This window comes from Camelus bactrianus, chromosome 35 (genome assembly GCF_048773025.1).
Source record: "Camelus bactrianus isolate YW-2024 breed Bactrian camel chromosome 35, ASM4877302v1, whole genome shotgun sequence".
In the NCBI taxonomy this organism is placed as follows: Eukaryota; Metazoa; Chordata; class Mammalia; order Artiodactyla; family Camelidae; genus Camelus; species Camelus bactrianus.
In genome coordinates, this window is record NC_133573.1 from 15,275,633 (window position 1) to 15,293,140 (window position 17,508).

General features: G+C 37.8%; 1 protein-coding gene across 1 annotated transcript in view; it reads right to left on the minus strand.

Moving 5' to 3' along the window:
- ITGA8 (integrin subunit alpha 8) overlaps window positions 1-17,508 on the minus strand; it is a 172,365-nt gene that overhangs the window by 145,080 nt on the left and 9,777 nt on the right. The window contains exons 3-4 of the mRNA XM_074358333.1: window positions 6,800-6,900; window positions 3,545-3,668 (exon numbers count right to left, since the gene is read on the minus strand). Of these exons, the coding sequence (XP_074214434.1) occupies window positions 3,545-3,668; window positions 6,800-6,900 (225 nt within the window). The remainder of the gene's footprint in view (window positions 1-3,544; window positions 3,669-6,799; window positions 6,901-17,508) is intronic.

The following is a 17,508-nucleotide window of genomic DNA, read 5'->3' on the forward strand; positions in this document are numbered from 1 at the left end:
TGAGTTTAGACATATGCATAAACACAAGGCACCGTCACCACGATCAAGGGAATAAACATATCCATCACTTCCAAAAGAATTCTTGTGTTGCCCCCCCAACCAAATATTGCTTTTTTGTTTGTTGTTTTTGTGTGTGTGTGTGTGTGTGTAGTGAAAACACTTAACATGAGCTCTACCTTCTTAACAAATTTTTAAGTGCACAATATCTTACAATGTATTTTATTCTATGATGTATTTTGTGGTTTATAATTATGAATGCTATAAAGTGGCCTAAAATCTCATCTGTATAACCTAAAACATCCAGGTACCATTTTTCTAAAAGTTCATATATTTAAATATTTGTATGCATACAGAAATATATTTGAATACATGATATGATTATGTAAACAAACATGGGTAATCTTGACTATAAAAAATGTATCTTTAATTCACTTTTTATAAGTCCTTTTTAAAATCAACTTTGACTTTTTATTTTTAAGACTATAAATTATTCAGAAAGGAAGAAACATGACTGTTCTTTGAAATCATTTTGCTTCACACTGGGAAACTGAAAAAAATTAAGAGAAAATAGTAGTTTTTCCTAAAAGTCATTGAGAAAATAATCAACTTCACATGTTTATGTTTATGTTATAATGAATGTGATGTTATTTCCTTTGCAAAGTAAGTTTTCCTCCTAAAATTATAGTTTATGAAAGCTAAAGGAATCTTTCTTCCCATAACTTCAGAGCACCTGTGAACTTTACAATTATGTCCCAGAGCAAACTCAGGAATCCAGGGAACCGTGCTTCTGTTTGTTGGCTTCCAAAGGAGAATGGAAGGGTGTGTGTAAACCATCCCCAAGTGAATTATGAATGACCATAAGAACTACAGGCATGCCATGAATATGAATGAGCAGATTACCACCCAAATCACTCAAAGTGTCAGTGGACGGGCTTCATGGTGTGAACTGAACATGAGAGTCTTCTTGAAATTCTCTTTTGAAAATGATATTCCTGTTCTGTGATATTGACCATATGTTCATGAACAAGCTGGCTTTGTGTTAATGAACTGTGAACTCCTTAGGGATGACAGGAAATCTGCTCCTTGGGTGCATTTGAGGGGGAAGTACTCCCAGTAAGAGGGAGACCATGAGGATGTGAACACTAGAGATGGCTACTAGAGTGGGAGGAATTCCTGGCCATTTGTTTAGCTATTGTGCAACTCAGCCTAAACTCCGCTTTCACCTGTGAATGAAAATACTGCAACCATATCAGTAAGCAAAGAATGCTGAAACCAAATTCTCAGCGGCTGCTGCCACCCCCCAGTGAGGACAGGCCAGCATCCCAGCCTCTGCAGCCACTCAGAATGGTGCACTGTGAGGGGACTCAGAATAAGAACAGACAGGATACTGGCTCTAGATAGCCAGGTGCTTGTCAAAGGAAAGAATTCAGTGAGCCCAAATGTTTGCTTCCTCCCATATATAGAAAAGCACTAGATTCTTTAACTTAAGATGCCTGATTTCCTTTAGATAACAAGCAATCTTTTATTGTTCCAACTACCTGGTCTTTGTTGCAAAGCCCCTATATATCCTAGCTCCTCCCCTACCCCTTCGGAGCAGTCCCTCAGAGTGATCTGAGAGGCTGCCATCCCGGCTCAAGTCCTCCCACCAAATAAAACATAACTCTTAACTTTTAGGCTGCACATTTATTTCAGTTGACACACATTTGTCAACCTATTCTTTTATTTAGGAAAGGAAACACTAAATAAATTGACAATATAGTGTACCCATGTAACTCAAAATGTAAGCATACTATAATTTATATTTTTAGATAATGGTTCAAACTGACACTGTGAGTTTGTGTTTGTTTTAAGATTCTGCATATAAGTGAGAGCTTACAGAGTATTTTTCCTGTATCTGATTTATTTCAGTTAGCATAATGCCCTCAAGAACCATCCATGTTGTCTCAAGTGGCAAGATTTCATTCTTTTTATGGCTGAATAATATTCCATTGTGTATGTATCTATATCCATATCCATATTTACATCTATACCACATTTCCTTTATCTGGTCATCCATCAGTGCATGCTTAGGTTATTTCCATGTCTTGGCTATTATAAACAATGCTGCAATGAACATGGGGTGTAGATATCTTTCCAAGATAGTGATTTCATTTCTTTTGCATAAATACCCACAACTGGGATTACTGGATCTGAACCTAATTGCTTACATGTATGCTGTCTCCCTCCTGCACTAGAATCTAAGTTTTTTGAAAACAGAGGTTTGCTTTCTCTTGTTCTGTGCTTTATTCCCTAAACACAGAATAATTAGTGCTCAGTGTGTTCAATAAACATGTGCTGAATGAATATATAATTGAGCCTCATTATTGACAAGGAACACTTGTTTTGAAGCCATTTAAAGCAAAATTCTGAATTGACAGACTAGTCATTCAGCTGACATTTGTTAAGATGTGAAGAAGTGGCTGATTTATTTCAGCACTTTAAAACAGAAAGATATAATCTCCTTGACAAGATCCTCAACCAAAACCAAGAGAGTTGGCTGTTTAACTCCCAGCCCTTTAGATTTCTAATCTCAGAACATCTTTAGGAACCCTCTAATATCACTCATCCATTCTTTATCCCCATTGTTTGATTTCTGATACTTACTCATTGTCTGGCCTAAATTAATCTTGAAATTTAAAAATATTCACATGAAACAGGGAAACTTTAGAGGTTTGAGAATCTAATTTAAGTTTTTAAAAATCAATATTCTGAAATCAGTCACTAGAATTTTCTTTCTAACACCATTTCTTTCTCCAACATAGTCTCGTGAATGATCAAGACTAAGGATGAAAATCCATCAGTTTCTTGCTGGCAAATACCCACGATCAACATGACACACAGAGAACTGGGAAAATTGCCAAAAGGACTTTGAATAGAGCAGTCAATAGTGCTGTCCCAAAGTCCTTGAGTCTTCCCCCAAAAAGGAAGTGATTAAATAGCAGTGCCCCCAAAGTGGCACTTACAGGCTTGTTTTAAAGGCTACGTCACTGGAAGATCCTTAGACCTGCCAGATGAGATGTGGACTACAAATGTACAGAATCTTTTTGAAAAATGGGATTAAGCACTTTAAGGAGAAAGGTATATCACACCAAAGAAAACAACAGTCACTGAGAACACAGGCTGGATGGGGCGCTCACATCCAACATGCCTCCAGGTCCCATCGTGCCAACCTCATTCCTGCAATTAACTAGTCAAGTGGGCAGTCAGCATTCTCTAGATGCAGGGTGAATTTTGAATAGAGACTGAAAGTTTAAGGCCTAACATAAGGAACCAATCAAGTCAGCTGTAGGATATCTAAAAACAGAACTTCTCTAAAACACGGAAGAGGAGCTGCAGAATTCCCCGTCTTGGTCGCCAAGTCACAGCAAGTCATCCTGTAAGACCTTCAATCATCTTCACCCCTGTCGCTTTTTCCTTCTCAATGGTGTTTTAAGATTTCCTTGCCCTGTCTACAGCAGAAAAGCTCTTGAGCTATATTTCAGTTTTGAGAATAAAAATAACTTACTGTTCCGACAAGGCGAGTACTCAGCATATGCACTGAAATTCTGAATTGCTACGTAGCAGGTGCCAACTGGGTCCTTTTCTGGGGTTGGTTTAAGAGTCCTCCAGTGATATAAAGGAGCACAGGCCTGGGAAACATCAAAGACAGTGAAGTTTTTTAATGTAAATCTCTTCTATGATGCTTTGATTTGACTCATCAGCTGTTACAGTTGAATTTGTAACAAATAATGCTAAATTATTAGGTGGCTTAACTGGCCTCCAGGATGCTAATGAGGACCTTGGTAGTCAGCACTAATTAAACTTCCGAAGGCCAGTTTTCAACATTAATGCAATGTAGGGTTGGAACAAATTAAGCATATACAAAGGAATGGGATTTTCCCCACAGGATTTTAAGTCAAGTAAAAGTGGCCTGGCAAAGTAAATATTTACTAAAAGCCAAGAACTCATATATTATTTTTTTTAATTGGACCTGCATAAAAGCAAATGAACATTGAAACAGGGAATGAAACAGTATGATGTCTTAAAATGAGAACTAGTTCCTTTCTTTGTCTAGTTGTTGCTTAAAGAAAAACAACTTTCAAATCACAAGATGCAGACAAGTTTGTAAACCTCTGTTTTGTGGATTCCCCCAGTTTATCACTGAGGGTATGTCTGAAAATTTTTTATTTTGTTTTACTTTTTTTTATTGAAGTATAGTCGGTTTACAATGTTGTGTCAGTTTCTGGTGTATAGTATAGTGGTTCAGCTACTATATACATGACAATTTTTTAAACAATAGCCTACATTTGGACCTGCTACCTCCTTATCACCATAATTTTGTTTTTCATTTAATGGTTTTTATTCATGACAAAACAAAAATTAATTTAAACATTGGTAAGAAAAACATGCTTCTTGAATGAAATCCTCTGGTTGCTTCTTCAGAAGCTTGGATTCTAAGAAGACCATGATATTTGAAAGGATTGTCAAGTATCAAAGAGGGTATATGAAACCCTCTTTAAGGAAGTTAAATAACATTAAGTTTTCTAAGAGTGAGAGACAGTAAAAACAACGAAGTAGAAAACATGGGTACCTTTTTGACTTCTGTTTTGCTAGCTTGAATCCTCTGTAGGTGAGTTTATCTGAATATTCAAACACTCATTTCTAAGAATGCAGAATTACAGATTTCTAGAAAATGGAACCACTAGCCCCTCTTCCAATTAGATGACATCACACTTAAAACAATGCCAGAAAAGGGGAGGTAGTTCCCAATTTTAAAGTCCTTTCATGATTCCAAACATGTCCTTAGTAATCAGTCTAACATGCAATGACTTCTGGTAAAGATAACTTATATTCTCAAGTGAGAAGGGTGCTTCTACAACTTAAGTTTTTTGAGGGCTTCATCTTTCTCTATAGTGGGAGGTCTTGGCCTAACTCATATAAGTTCCCTTAACTTAGGGCCCTATTACTGAACTGACAAGCTAGGTGGTTAAGACATTTAACATAAGGTGGAACAGTGGGAAGTAGGAGTCTGGACAGGGAAAGCATTACTTGTGTGGCTCAGTATAAGGCAACCTGTCTCACTTTCTATAGCACCACAGAAACTTTCAACGCCATCACAATTCTTTCCAGTCCTTACCTGCTGTCAGCCCTAAAAAGTTATCTTTTTTATACCTGCTCAGTTTCACACTGATGTGAAACATGATGACATGATAATATTTGGACTTTGACCCAAATCTTATGTGTACACATGATACCTGAATATTCAGAACGATCCTTCTGCTCACAGCATTCTGCAGTTCTAATAGCTGTCAGACAGGGTGGAATTTAGTTCCTTATTCTGCTGAGTTTAAGTGCTCAAAGCAAAAATAACCTTGAACGTACTTTATTACGTTTGTAAATGTACTTGAAATGTACTATTACCCTATTTTCTATCACATTAGTTTGAAAATGCAAGCATGCCCTCAAATTAACCATTTTATTATGAATGTGGTATGTTGTTTTATTTTCAACAATTCTGAAGGCACCTACAAATATTAAGTAAACACACAACAATGATGCTATAAATTTTCAAGACAATAAAAATCAATACAGTACCAAAAGATTTTTTTAACCCCAAATAGTTATTAGATGGAATTAGCTTTTGTATATATCATAAATCACTAAAGGATAAAAACATTTTTTACCAAGTGAAAACTATGTTGATGCAAATACAGTTCTACAGACAGCCTATTGTAAATTCTAGATTTGTAATTAAAGAGGGCTATTTATATTTTATACATTACCTATTTTCTTTCAAAAATCTCTTTCGGCGGTTAACCACAGACCAAAGAAAGCAAGACATTTCCTTTTGATACTTATTCTTATTAGATCGTAATTCAAACAGCTTTAAACAAATCCTAAGAGCCAAAGCTACTGCTTTAGTTTGTAAGGAAAGTAGAGCCAACAGTAAAAAAAAAAAAAAAAATCTAGATCAGCTTAATACAGTCATTTATTTCTCAATAAATTAGATATGTATTATCACTCAGAACCATAGAGAAGAGAATCATAAACTCATAGCACTTTAAAGCCTAAAGATCTATACTTGGGATGTAGAAATTTTACTTTAAAAGTATCACTGTACTCAGAGAGCCATGTAATTGATATATATATATATAATTGATACATATATATACACACACACATATATACACACACATGTATAATTTTTAATTTTTTTAAGTTTGGGGGGTAATTAGATTTATTTATTTTAATGGAGGTGGTGGGAATTGAACCCAGGACCTCCTGCATGCTAAGCACACACTCTACCACTCAGTTATACCCTCTTCCAGCAGTTATATTTTTAAAGAAAACTTTCCCATAGTTCTAAAGAGGGTCAGTGACATCACAGTAGATTAACTTTTAAAGAATCCTAGCAGTACTAATCCTATTTCTCTGGTCAAATTTTAATCAGCCCTTTAAACTAATCTTAAGCAATAAAATATTTACCTATTTCAGATTAAGCTTTTATTATCCTATCTTCCTTATTTGTTTTGAAATATTTAAAAAGGTCTAACCGATTTTCTGGAAGACAAGTTTAATTGCCTATAGCTTAAAAGAAGACGAAAATAGATTCTTTAATTTTAAGCACTAATTTTGGGGGGGGGGGGGAATGCTGATAAGCTCATCTTTGAAAATCTTTGTGTGATCATACATCAATGGATTTTTGTAGATACAAATTCTAAAACATTTCAGGGCACACATGATTCCAAAGCAACCCAACTAGCCCACGGCTGATACTTACCACCACTTTTCCTTTGTGAGCTTTCACTGTTGCTCCAAACCACTGATTCGATTTAAATTCTATAGGCTCCTTGGTTCCATTTACTCTGATCTTCCTGTTGTCTGACAAGGAGGACATGGATTGTTAACAATTTGTAAAACGCGGCAGCCAATATGTGATAATGAATTTACCCATTAAAACTGTTTGAAACACAATTTTCATACACATGGAGCATTTCTCTTTGACTAAGACTAAGCTAGAAAACTACCAATCAAGTGAAAATACATATTTGAACATGACATTTCACAACTTAAAAGAAGCATTCTTTAAAATAACTTATATTTTCAGGGGTAACTGTACTGTAAACTTGATATGGACTCTATGGGTCTTATAAATCTGCACTTTTATCTTTGATGTGCATCAGAGGAAAGACCAAACATTGATAACTCCTCTAAAGAATTCTGAATCTTTTCCGATAATGAAACGATTGAGAATCTCCCTGGGCCAGGAAGCACAGCTTTTCTCAGCACAGGTTAGCAGGAATCTGCTCAAGCAAGACCTTGGTTTTCAACCGAGCAATGTGTGTCCACACAGCCACAGAAAATAACACCTCAACACAGTTTTCTACACACTTTGCAGATGTCAGCATGAGGAGGGCCATCTGGGTAGAAATTCAACCTAATTATGACACACTTCATGTCTTAATAAAAAGCAGATATCTTTTCTTTCACTCCTGGTTCCTAGTCAATGTATTTCCCACATGGTTCTAACCACAAGGTTCTTAGCTCCATCAGTAAGTAATAGCTAATGAATTGCAAAAGACATTTATACTAGGGCACCTTATTTGTATGTGTTCTCTTTGGTAGGCATTTTATTTTTCCTCCTTGCCTCTATAATAAATGCAGTACAAATGAACTTTTAACTTCTTTTAAGTGAGGCCAAAATATACATGTAATTAACATTCAGTTGAGTTTACATATGATTACGGACTGTTTAAAAAAGAAAAAATTATATATACTCAGTCTTAACCTAAAATTTACACTTTGATATGTTAGTAGAAAATTACAAATTTCCTTCTTTAAAATCTTATGCTTTTGATGTTTCTGGGCTTTTAAAAAAGAAAAAACAAGTTCTGGAAATCCTCACCCAAAATGCACACATCTGGCAAAGAACTGGAGCATCTTACACATTAGAGCATTAAATTGAAAATAGAAACATTTCTATTTGTATCTAGGCAAGATCACAGAACTCAGAGAGAAAGGATCTTGTCAGCATTGACTGGGTGCTCTTTGGCAATTCATTTCATCTTTTATAGTTTCAATATCTTCTGTAAACTGAGGCTGAGGATACTTTCCCCCTTCCCTCTTTCACAGGTGATCAAAATCATAAAGATCACATGAGATAAATGAATGTGGAAGTGCTTTATAAGCTAAGAATATACTACAGAAATCTTGCAGCAATACAACCCTTTAAAAGTACCTCTTAATTAGAAACCTGGAAACAGCCTAACTCCAAGAATTGGAAAGGACCTCACAGACACAAAAATATCTACTCCCAGTTGGCTTTATTTTGCTGGAGAAAAATAACATGACTCTGCTTCTGCAACTCCTGAGGCATCTTTTCTGCTATTATAAAGTTGAACTGTGTAATAACTTGATTTAAAGTATAAACCGTGAAAAATATAATAGAATTAAAATGAAAAAAGTGTAAACTGTGAGTTGTTTTCTAGTGACAAATTTCTTCAGGAGCAAGAATACAAATGAGTAGACATCACTAACTCCATCCCCAGTGCAAGGATTATAATAGAGAAGAACCCCACTGCCCCAGGTCTCTCTTTACTGACATGAGTTTTGATCTAGGTGTATCCTCCTCTCCTTGATATTTAAGGTGGATGAGTCTCCTTTTAAAAGTTCTGTTTGATTATTTTCATGAATTCACTGACTTTACATCTAATATTGTAATGTCATAAAATTTCAAATGAGTGAAATATATATGTGTTGACTGTGAAAGTGACCTTTCCCTAGTTTCTCACTTTCCTTTTCTGAACAAGATCCTTTCACGCCAAACAACCCAACACAGAGCTTAGTGCTATTTTTTGCACACTGATGCTCAGTGAACCTTTGATGCATGGGGAATGTTGATTCCATTTGATCTGGTCTTCCCTGAAAACAACCTCCAGGTAATAATATCTATAAATATTGAGCACAATTTCTGCCCTCCTAAGCTTTCTTCTTTCTGGCAAAAGTCCTAAAGCCTGTAACATACATTTTCCAGACCCTCTTACAAGTAGGATTCAGGCTGAATGATAGGCTCATGAGAGATCTGGAAAGAGGAGAAGATGGAGAAGCCATTATATTCTGGCAGGCACGTGGGCATCAGCAGTGACATATATGATGTTCTTCCTGTGACTCTCAAGTATCCATTGACAATCACACATTTTGATGCTTCTGACTGTTGAGACCAAGTTCTGAATGTCCAGATTTCTTGATCTGTCAGCAGTGACCTTCTTGACCTTCACATCTCCAGTCTTTCCAGTGGCCATGTAAACAAACCTCTCAGACTCTGCAAGAAATTCCTCCCTATTTGTAATATTCAGAGCGGTTTCTATTTCCTGACCAAACTCCTATGACATGGGGCAAAACATTTAGGATAGAACCATACATCCTTCTGGAGCAGAAGGAAGGCATTGGTTACCCCAAGTGCACTTTCAACCCCAGAGAACTCTTGGAAGGGTCAACGGTCCTGGGAGATGATGGAGACCATTAGCTACCAAAGCAGTTCTCTCCTTGGAATATCAAAAAACTATGGAGAAAACAAAGCGAAAAGCTAAGGAAAAGTTTTACAGTGATTGTATGTGATTTGAGGCTTCCTAAGTGGCAGAAGACTATTAACAAAGTTAATAAATGAAAATGCAGATGAATTGTTTTCAAAGAAAGAATATATTTAATACATAAAAGAGCTCTAAAATCAATAAGAGAAAAAGACTAAAATTTAAAAGAGAGAAGTTCTAAGGACCTAAACAGGCAATGCAGGGAAAAAGAAATCAAATAAACTTGTAAATTCATGGAAAGAGCCTGAGCCTCAAGTTAAAACCACAATGAAGACATTTGCCACCTAGCAGTTTAGCAAAAGTATTAATAATCTCTGTTTTCAAGGTAATAACTCAAAGCTACTTTTTAGAAGGGCAATTTGGCAACATATATCAAAATTTTAAATATTCATTTTTTGACCAATGGAGTTCAACTTCTAGAAGTCTGTTCAATAGAAATAATTACACAAATGCTTTAAGATACAATATGGAGACCTTTGCTGTCCCAGTTGTGACAGGAAAACTGAAACAATCTGCATGGGTGGACCTAGAGATTATCATATTAAGTGAAGTAAGTCAGACAGAGACAAATACAATGTCACCTATACGCGGAATGGCCTATATGAGGGCAGGCCCAGGAATGGGCAGGCCCAGGAGATGGCAGGCCCAGGAGAAGGCAGGGGTAAATTAGGGGTTGTGGATTAACAGACACACATTACTTTATATGAAATAAATAAACAACAAGGACCTACTGTATAGCACATGGAACTACATTCAATCTCTTTTAATTACATATAAGTGAAAATCTGAAAAGAAAAAATATATGTAGGTATGTATATGTATAACTGAATCACTCTGCTGTACACCTGAAACTAACATTGTAAATCAACTACAATTAAACTTTTTTTTAAAAGCCATAGTCAAGATCTAAACCACATATTCTATGTACTTCCATACCTGTGGTAAAGTATAAGTTTTGTTGTTTCATGAACTATTTTGAATATTATGTTTCATCTAATAAACTGAAGCAACTTAAATATCCATAAACAAGGGAAGTCAAGAAGAAATGTCTGTTATCTATAAAATAGGTTCCTCTCCACTACTAAAACATATGACGGATTTATAAGCATTGATATAGAATATTGTCTACAAAATATACTGTTCTTTTTTTAGTTTTTCTGAGGCTTTTAAAGAAAGCACAGATAGATATTAGTGAGGAATGTTGAGGGTAGGGGACCATATATGTGTGGGTGGGGAGGGCTATGTGGGAACTCTGTATTTTCTGCTCAATTCTGCTGTAAACCTGAAACTGCCCTAAAAAAAAAGTCTATTTTTTAAAAAAGCACACAGAAAGTTACAAGAACTTCATATAACAAATACTTGTATTTCCACCAGGCAGAATTGACCATTGCTTTTTCATGTTTACAAACATTACAGTACCCTTTGACGTCTATCCCCAGTTCCACTCCCCTCTTCTCCTCCTTCACCATCATGAATTTAATGTGTACACTCTTGACCATTAAAAAAAAATGTCCATGAATAATACAGAACAGGCGTCTGCAAATGTTTTCTCTACAGGGCTGATAATTAATATTCTAGCTTGGCTGTGTTCCAATAAAACTTTACTTGCAGACACAGAAATTTGAATTTCACATAATTTTCATGTCATTAAATATTACTCCTTAAAAAAATTTTTCCCAATCATTACAAAATGTAAAAACTACTCAGCTTATAGGCATACAAAAACAGGCGGTGGGTCAGATTTCATTGTAGTGTGTCAATAATTTACTACTCGGTATTCTTCTGTATGTTCTTTGTAACTCTCCAAAGGAAAAAAAAAAAAAGGTGGCGTGTTCAGTAAGCGATGTTAAGACAACTGGCCTTTCGTATTGAAAATAAGTTAGAAACCTATGCCACATCCTAAAGATAAATTTCAGATGGACGACAATCTCCATAAATAAAATTAAAAGACTAGCAAAACTTGAGGAGACAGTATTTGCAGCATATGCATGCGAAAAAAGAACCCACACTCAGAATATATGTCGTATTCTTCTAATCCATAAAACTAATAACCAAACATGAGAATGAACAAAGGCTATGGACGAGTAACTTACAGAAGAAAAAAGTGTATGGTCTGTAAGCATAAACAGATGATCGACTCAACTAATAATCAGGGAATTGCAAATGAAAACAGGACAAAACGGAGTACCATTTCATCGTCTTCCAGATTGGCAAAAACTGAAGTCCTACAGTATTAAGAGCCTATTGTCCCACTCTCATGCCTTGCTTGTGTGCATGGAAATTGTGGCTACTTTGGAAGTTCAATTGGCGTAGCTGATAAAACAGATTTGATAATTCGCTAAGACCCAGCAATGTCATTTCTAGTCTGGTGCCAGAGAGAAACTCTTCTCTGTATGCAGATGAAGTTGGATATACAGATGCTCAGGGCACATGTTTGTTGCAGTAGAAAAAAGTGCAAAACCTAAATGTTCATATGTAAAAGAAATGGACAGATAAGTGAGGGCAGCTATTAAAGGGGCACACAACTATACAGGAGTGAAAAAGAATGAGTTGGATCTATCATCCATCTATCTATTCATAAAAACGTGAATATCTCACAACAAACATAAAGCTGTCATGGGAGCTGTCCAGACGTTTTTAATCAGGAGAGGGCCTGACCAGGTGAGGGCAGGCCCCGGTGAGGGCCACAGTTATTTCCACATCTGTATCATCTTCCTGAGAATAAAGATCACGTTTCCAACTTCCTGTTTTTAATATCAAATAGTGCCTCACCACTGCTCTCCAGACATCTGTCTCCACCTCATATGAAATCATTTGAAATGTTTTTCATATGTAATGTGACTCAGGCCATAGGTAAGGTTTGTTCTGGAAATACATATGGGCTTTCATTGGTGCCACGGAGTTGATTTCTTGGGTGGGCATTCAGCTCACTTATATCACACAGCTAGAAGAGCCCATGACACGGAGTGAAAGTATCACCTCTCCAAAGGGAGGTGATAAGCCGTTCAAAACACAGCACTCTGTGTCCCCTTGTCAGACACAAAAGTCTGAAGGGCAGAGCTTGTTACAGGTGGGTTGTTGAGACTGAGACTTCAACTTTGACCACGCCTGCTACAACCCTCTCCATCACATCTACACTGGCCAGAATGGTTTTCCTTCCCATTTCACCCACCCCAAGATAGTCATGTGCATGCATGCATGTACACACACACACACACACACACACACACACACACACACACGCCAGTATTCAGCTCTGATCTTTAATGATGCCCCCTCTGAAATGCTTTCCTGGCCACACAAAAATCTTCCTCTTTAGTCAAGGATCCAAGCCCTTTCCTGCACACCTAAAACCTCCCTCACTTCCTCCTTTTACAGCACACATTCCTGCATTAAGACCACTGGGCACTCGTCTTCTCTTCCACTGGACTTGAATATTTTGCGCTCAGAGAGTACATCTGTCTTGCTCACTATTTATACCTAGTATAATGGCAGCCCCATGGACCAAGCCAGAAGCTTAGAACACATCTGTGACAACCGTCTATCCTGCACCTCCTGATTCCACTTAGTGATCAGTTCCAGCTGATGCTTCCTTCTGAAGCTCTCTCAAGTCCGTCTACTTCCCTCCATGCCTGTTGCCACTTCCCTAGTGGTGACTACCACGTCTTCTGCCTCAGTTGCTGCAACAGTCTCCCCTACCTGGCTTCCCTTCCTCCAGATTTGTCACCTTCAAGTTCATTCTCCATCTTGATCCTAGAGTTCTTTCTAAAACATCAAAAGTTCTTCAGAGCCTTAGCCCACCCTTACCTTGTGAGCATCACCTTGTGTCATTCCCATAGTAACTTTCTTTCAGCTCCCTGAATCTTACATACTTTCTCTCATCTCTAGATTTTCTCATGCTTGGAATAATTACCTGGGATCAAGTATCTTGGCCAGAGACACAGCTGGGTAAACATGAACTGTCGATTTGATTTATACGTCACCTTCCAATTGTGAAGAGAACAGTGTGCTCCTCTGTTCAGTGCCCAGTAATTTATTTGCCTCAAGAAGTAATGAAAACCTCTCAGCTTGGGAATCTCAGGAAGCAGGCTGAATGACATAAATCTCTTCAATATGACCTCAAAGCAATACTTCTAAATACAGGATATGATTGGGTTTCAGGATGAAGTTTGCATAAACTTGCCTCCCAATTGCACATGAACACGTATTTATACTAGGTCTGTTGTAGGCTTGTATTTTCCTCAGGATCTCATCCCTGTTGCCAGAAGATGTGGTAAAAAGGGAACCAACAGTCATCTAACAAAATGGTTTATTTTGTGGGTTAAAAAAAAATCTCCACTCCCAATGCTACACAAAGCAGGCACTTCAGCCTTAAACCTTCTGTGTCTACAATGCATACTTAAGGAAGATGAACACCCAAGATGGAACCATCCTCTGGGGAAATCTTAAATTCTACCCCAAACAGATAGGACCGTACTATAAGTTGAACAGAGGCAAACTGTATTCCTTCCACAAATAAATTCAGATTTATAAATTCACCTGGTCCCTGTGTCCTGCCTGGTAAACCTATTACTTCATCACTCAATTTCTTCTGCCATTCTGCTATTATTTACATTTTCTCCTTCTCTCAACCTTACCTGTCTACCTCCTCATTCTCAGCTGATAATCTTGCTTCTTTCTTCACTGAGAAAATACAAGAAATGCAGAAAGATTATTTTCTTCCTCCTGTCACCAAACCCACCAACCTACTCTCACTCCACCTCCTGAGGTCACTAAGTATGGACCACCTTTGTGCTCCCCTAAGGTCAGTCCCTCCATCTGTGTAACGGTCCCACTCATCCCTTTTCATCTACTCAGGAATCTATTCCTGCATATCATCCCCTTTTCCTTCAATTAACATCATCACTTCCCTCTTGACTGGACAATTCCGTTTAGATTACAAACACCCAATAATGTCTTCTTGACTATCCCATTTCCATGGTCCCACTGAGGGCAGAACTCCTTGGAGGAAACATGGCTCTACAGACCTGCCGTCTCCCATTGGTCTTCTCCCATCCTCTCCTGACACACGCACGACTGCAAGTGCTCTTTTCTGTCACCAGTCACCTTACGTTACCAAGTCAGACATTCAGAATTCAGTCCTTACTTCACCTCACATGAACTTCTTCACTGGCTTAAAGACTTCTCTTGCCTAACCAGCCCCTCCTTCTTAGTGTTGTTCATACATTCTCCTCAGTTCTCCAATTTTTCTTTAAAAGACGGGAACTCCAGGACTCCATCGCAATCTTGACCTCTCCTCTCCCCCTCCCTCCTCTTTTCCGTTTGCTTCCCTTGGCTTCTCCTCACGTCTCCTCTTCACTCACACTAACTCCCTAAGTCACGGTGTTAAGTATCATCTACATACTTAGGACTTCCACATTTAAATTTCCAAACCTCTTGTCAGAACTCTGAGTTTATGTATCCAACTGCCCATCTGACATCACTTGGATGTCCACTGAGCATCTCAAATTTCTCATATCTGAACTCAGTGGGTATTCTCTCTAAGATTTCCTCCTTCCCCACTGACCTCTGTCTCAGTCGCATTCCTCCAGTCACTCAGGTCAATTTTTTCTCTTTATTCTTTGCCCTTAATCTGATCCACAATGAAAATTCTACCAACTGTCCTTTCAAATAAATCCCAGATCCAACCATGTCTCAACCCTAACTGCTATCATTGAACCCAAACCATGCTTCTCTATCACTAGATGATGGGAATGTCTCCTACCTAAGCCCCTTACTCCTGGTCTTGGTTGCCTACACTCTATAAAACTGACCCTTTTAAAAACATAATTCAAATTCTATTACTTGTTTACTTAAAACCACTACTGACTGCTCAGAATAAAATCCTAAATCCCAACTCTGGCCTTCAAGGTACTGTATAATTTTGCCTATACCTGGTTCTCCGGCCTCATTTTCTATCACTCTTTTCCTGACTTACTTCTCTTTAACACAGTGGCCTTTCTCCAGTTCCCAAGAATACTCTCATCTCCAGAGTTAACATTGACTTCCCTGCAACCTAGAACCTTCCCCCTGCTCCCCAATTACACAGTTTCTTCCCTTGCTTAATTTAGACCCTTGCTCATACACCACCTCCTTAATGAAACTTTCTCTGACCACCTTTGGAAAGCAAAATAACAGCCACCAAGATGTCTACATCTTAATACCCAAAACCTGTGGCTATGTTACGTTACATAGCAATGGAGAATTAAGTTTGCAAATGGAATTAAGGTTGCTAATCAGTCAACCTTAAAATAAGATTATCCTGGATCATCTGGAGGGCCCAATGTAATAACAAAAATACTTTAAAGTGAGAGAGGGAGGCAGAAAAGGAGAACCAGAGGCACGGCAGTGCAAGAAGGACTCAGCTGGCATTGCTGGCTTTGAACATGGAAGATGGCCATGAACCAAGCAACGTGAGCAGCTTCTAGAAGCTAGAGAAAGCAGGGAAACAGGCTCTCCCCCAGAGCTTCCAGAAGAAATACAGTTCTGCCAACCTCTTGATTTTAGCCCAGGAGATCTATTTTAGATGTGGCCTCCAGATCTGCATGATGACCAATTTGTGTTGTTCAAAGCCATGAAATATGTGGTAAATCTGTTACAGCACAACAGGAAAACAGCACCTCAGTCAATCTAAAAAAAAAAAAAAAGTGCGTATGTGCATACATGCACGCACACACACCCCCTTACTTTTTCTCAACTTGTCACTGGCTATTCAAATTCTACAAGGTGAATGTCTTGAGCTTTGTTCATGGCCATACTTCCAGATTCAAAGACAAAATCTGCTTGTAGATAGTTACTGACATGCTTCTAGTCAGTCACTGAAACTTGATTTGAATGTTTGGTAAGTCTAAGCTTTATTGTCAACTCCACTGTTCCTGAAGATAATATAGTTGACCCTTGGACAATGTTCTGGACTGGTTCCAGGATTCACCTTGGACACTAAAATCCTTCAAGGCCCATTTATTGAAAAAAACAAAATCCACCTATAAGTAAACCCAAACAGTTTAAACCCCTGTTGTTCAAGGTCAACTGTATTTTAAAAGTAAAAATGGGTTAAAATTAACCAAAGGATGCTTTGAGGAGAAAAGACGTTATGATTTAATGGCACCCAATGAGCCTGACTTAAAGGATGAAGGGTACTTAGTCTTCTCAGACAATATTTGTGCTAGAGAATACAGACCAGGTGGAAGAAGTTGAGGACTGCTGGTCAGTATGAGTTTCACTCATATCTTTGCATCTGTTGATAGAAATACCTTCCTTTTCTTGTCATGTGTCTGCTCCCTACCATAAGTGTGAGCATTAGAACTGCAGCCCCAGGGAACTACATTATTTCAGGGTCCCAAAACTGTGTCCTGCAAAATATGTCCTTTAGAAACAGAAGAAAAATCTGTTTTAATCACATTTTGCAAGACAGTCTCTTCTATTGCATTTCTCTCCCAGTGTTCTTTTAATGGGTGTGCATACACTTTTGACAGGTGTGAGTAAACACACCAATCTAACATAAAATATTAGATATTCAAGTAAGTTGGCATGGCCAACCTCCTAGGCAAGCTTTGGCTCACCAAATGTAGGAAGCCAATGTCAATTCCAAGTGGAAGCTTTACTAGACCATATGCAATCTGCCACATGCCTTTCCAGCTAGAGTGATCGTAAAAGCATGTGTCAGTGAGGAACCTTGAATAAGCAGAGCCTCCCTACCAACTTAGATTAAACAGATAGTGTGGACAAGCAATAAACTCTGGCTGTTTCAGCCAGAGATTTGGGGTTGTTGGATACAACAGTAATTCCTGGGCAAACTTTGGCCTAAGAAATGTGAGGAAAAATAATGACTGTCAAAAAATATTCTATCCTATGAATGCAA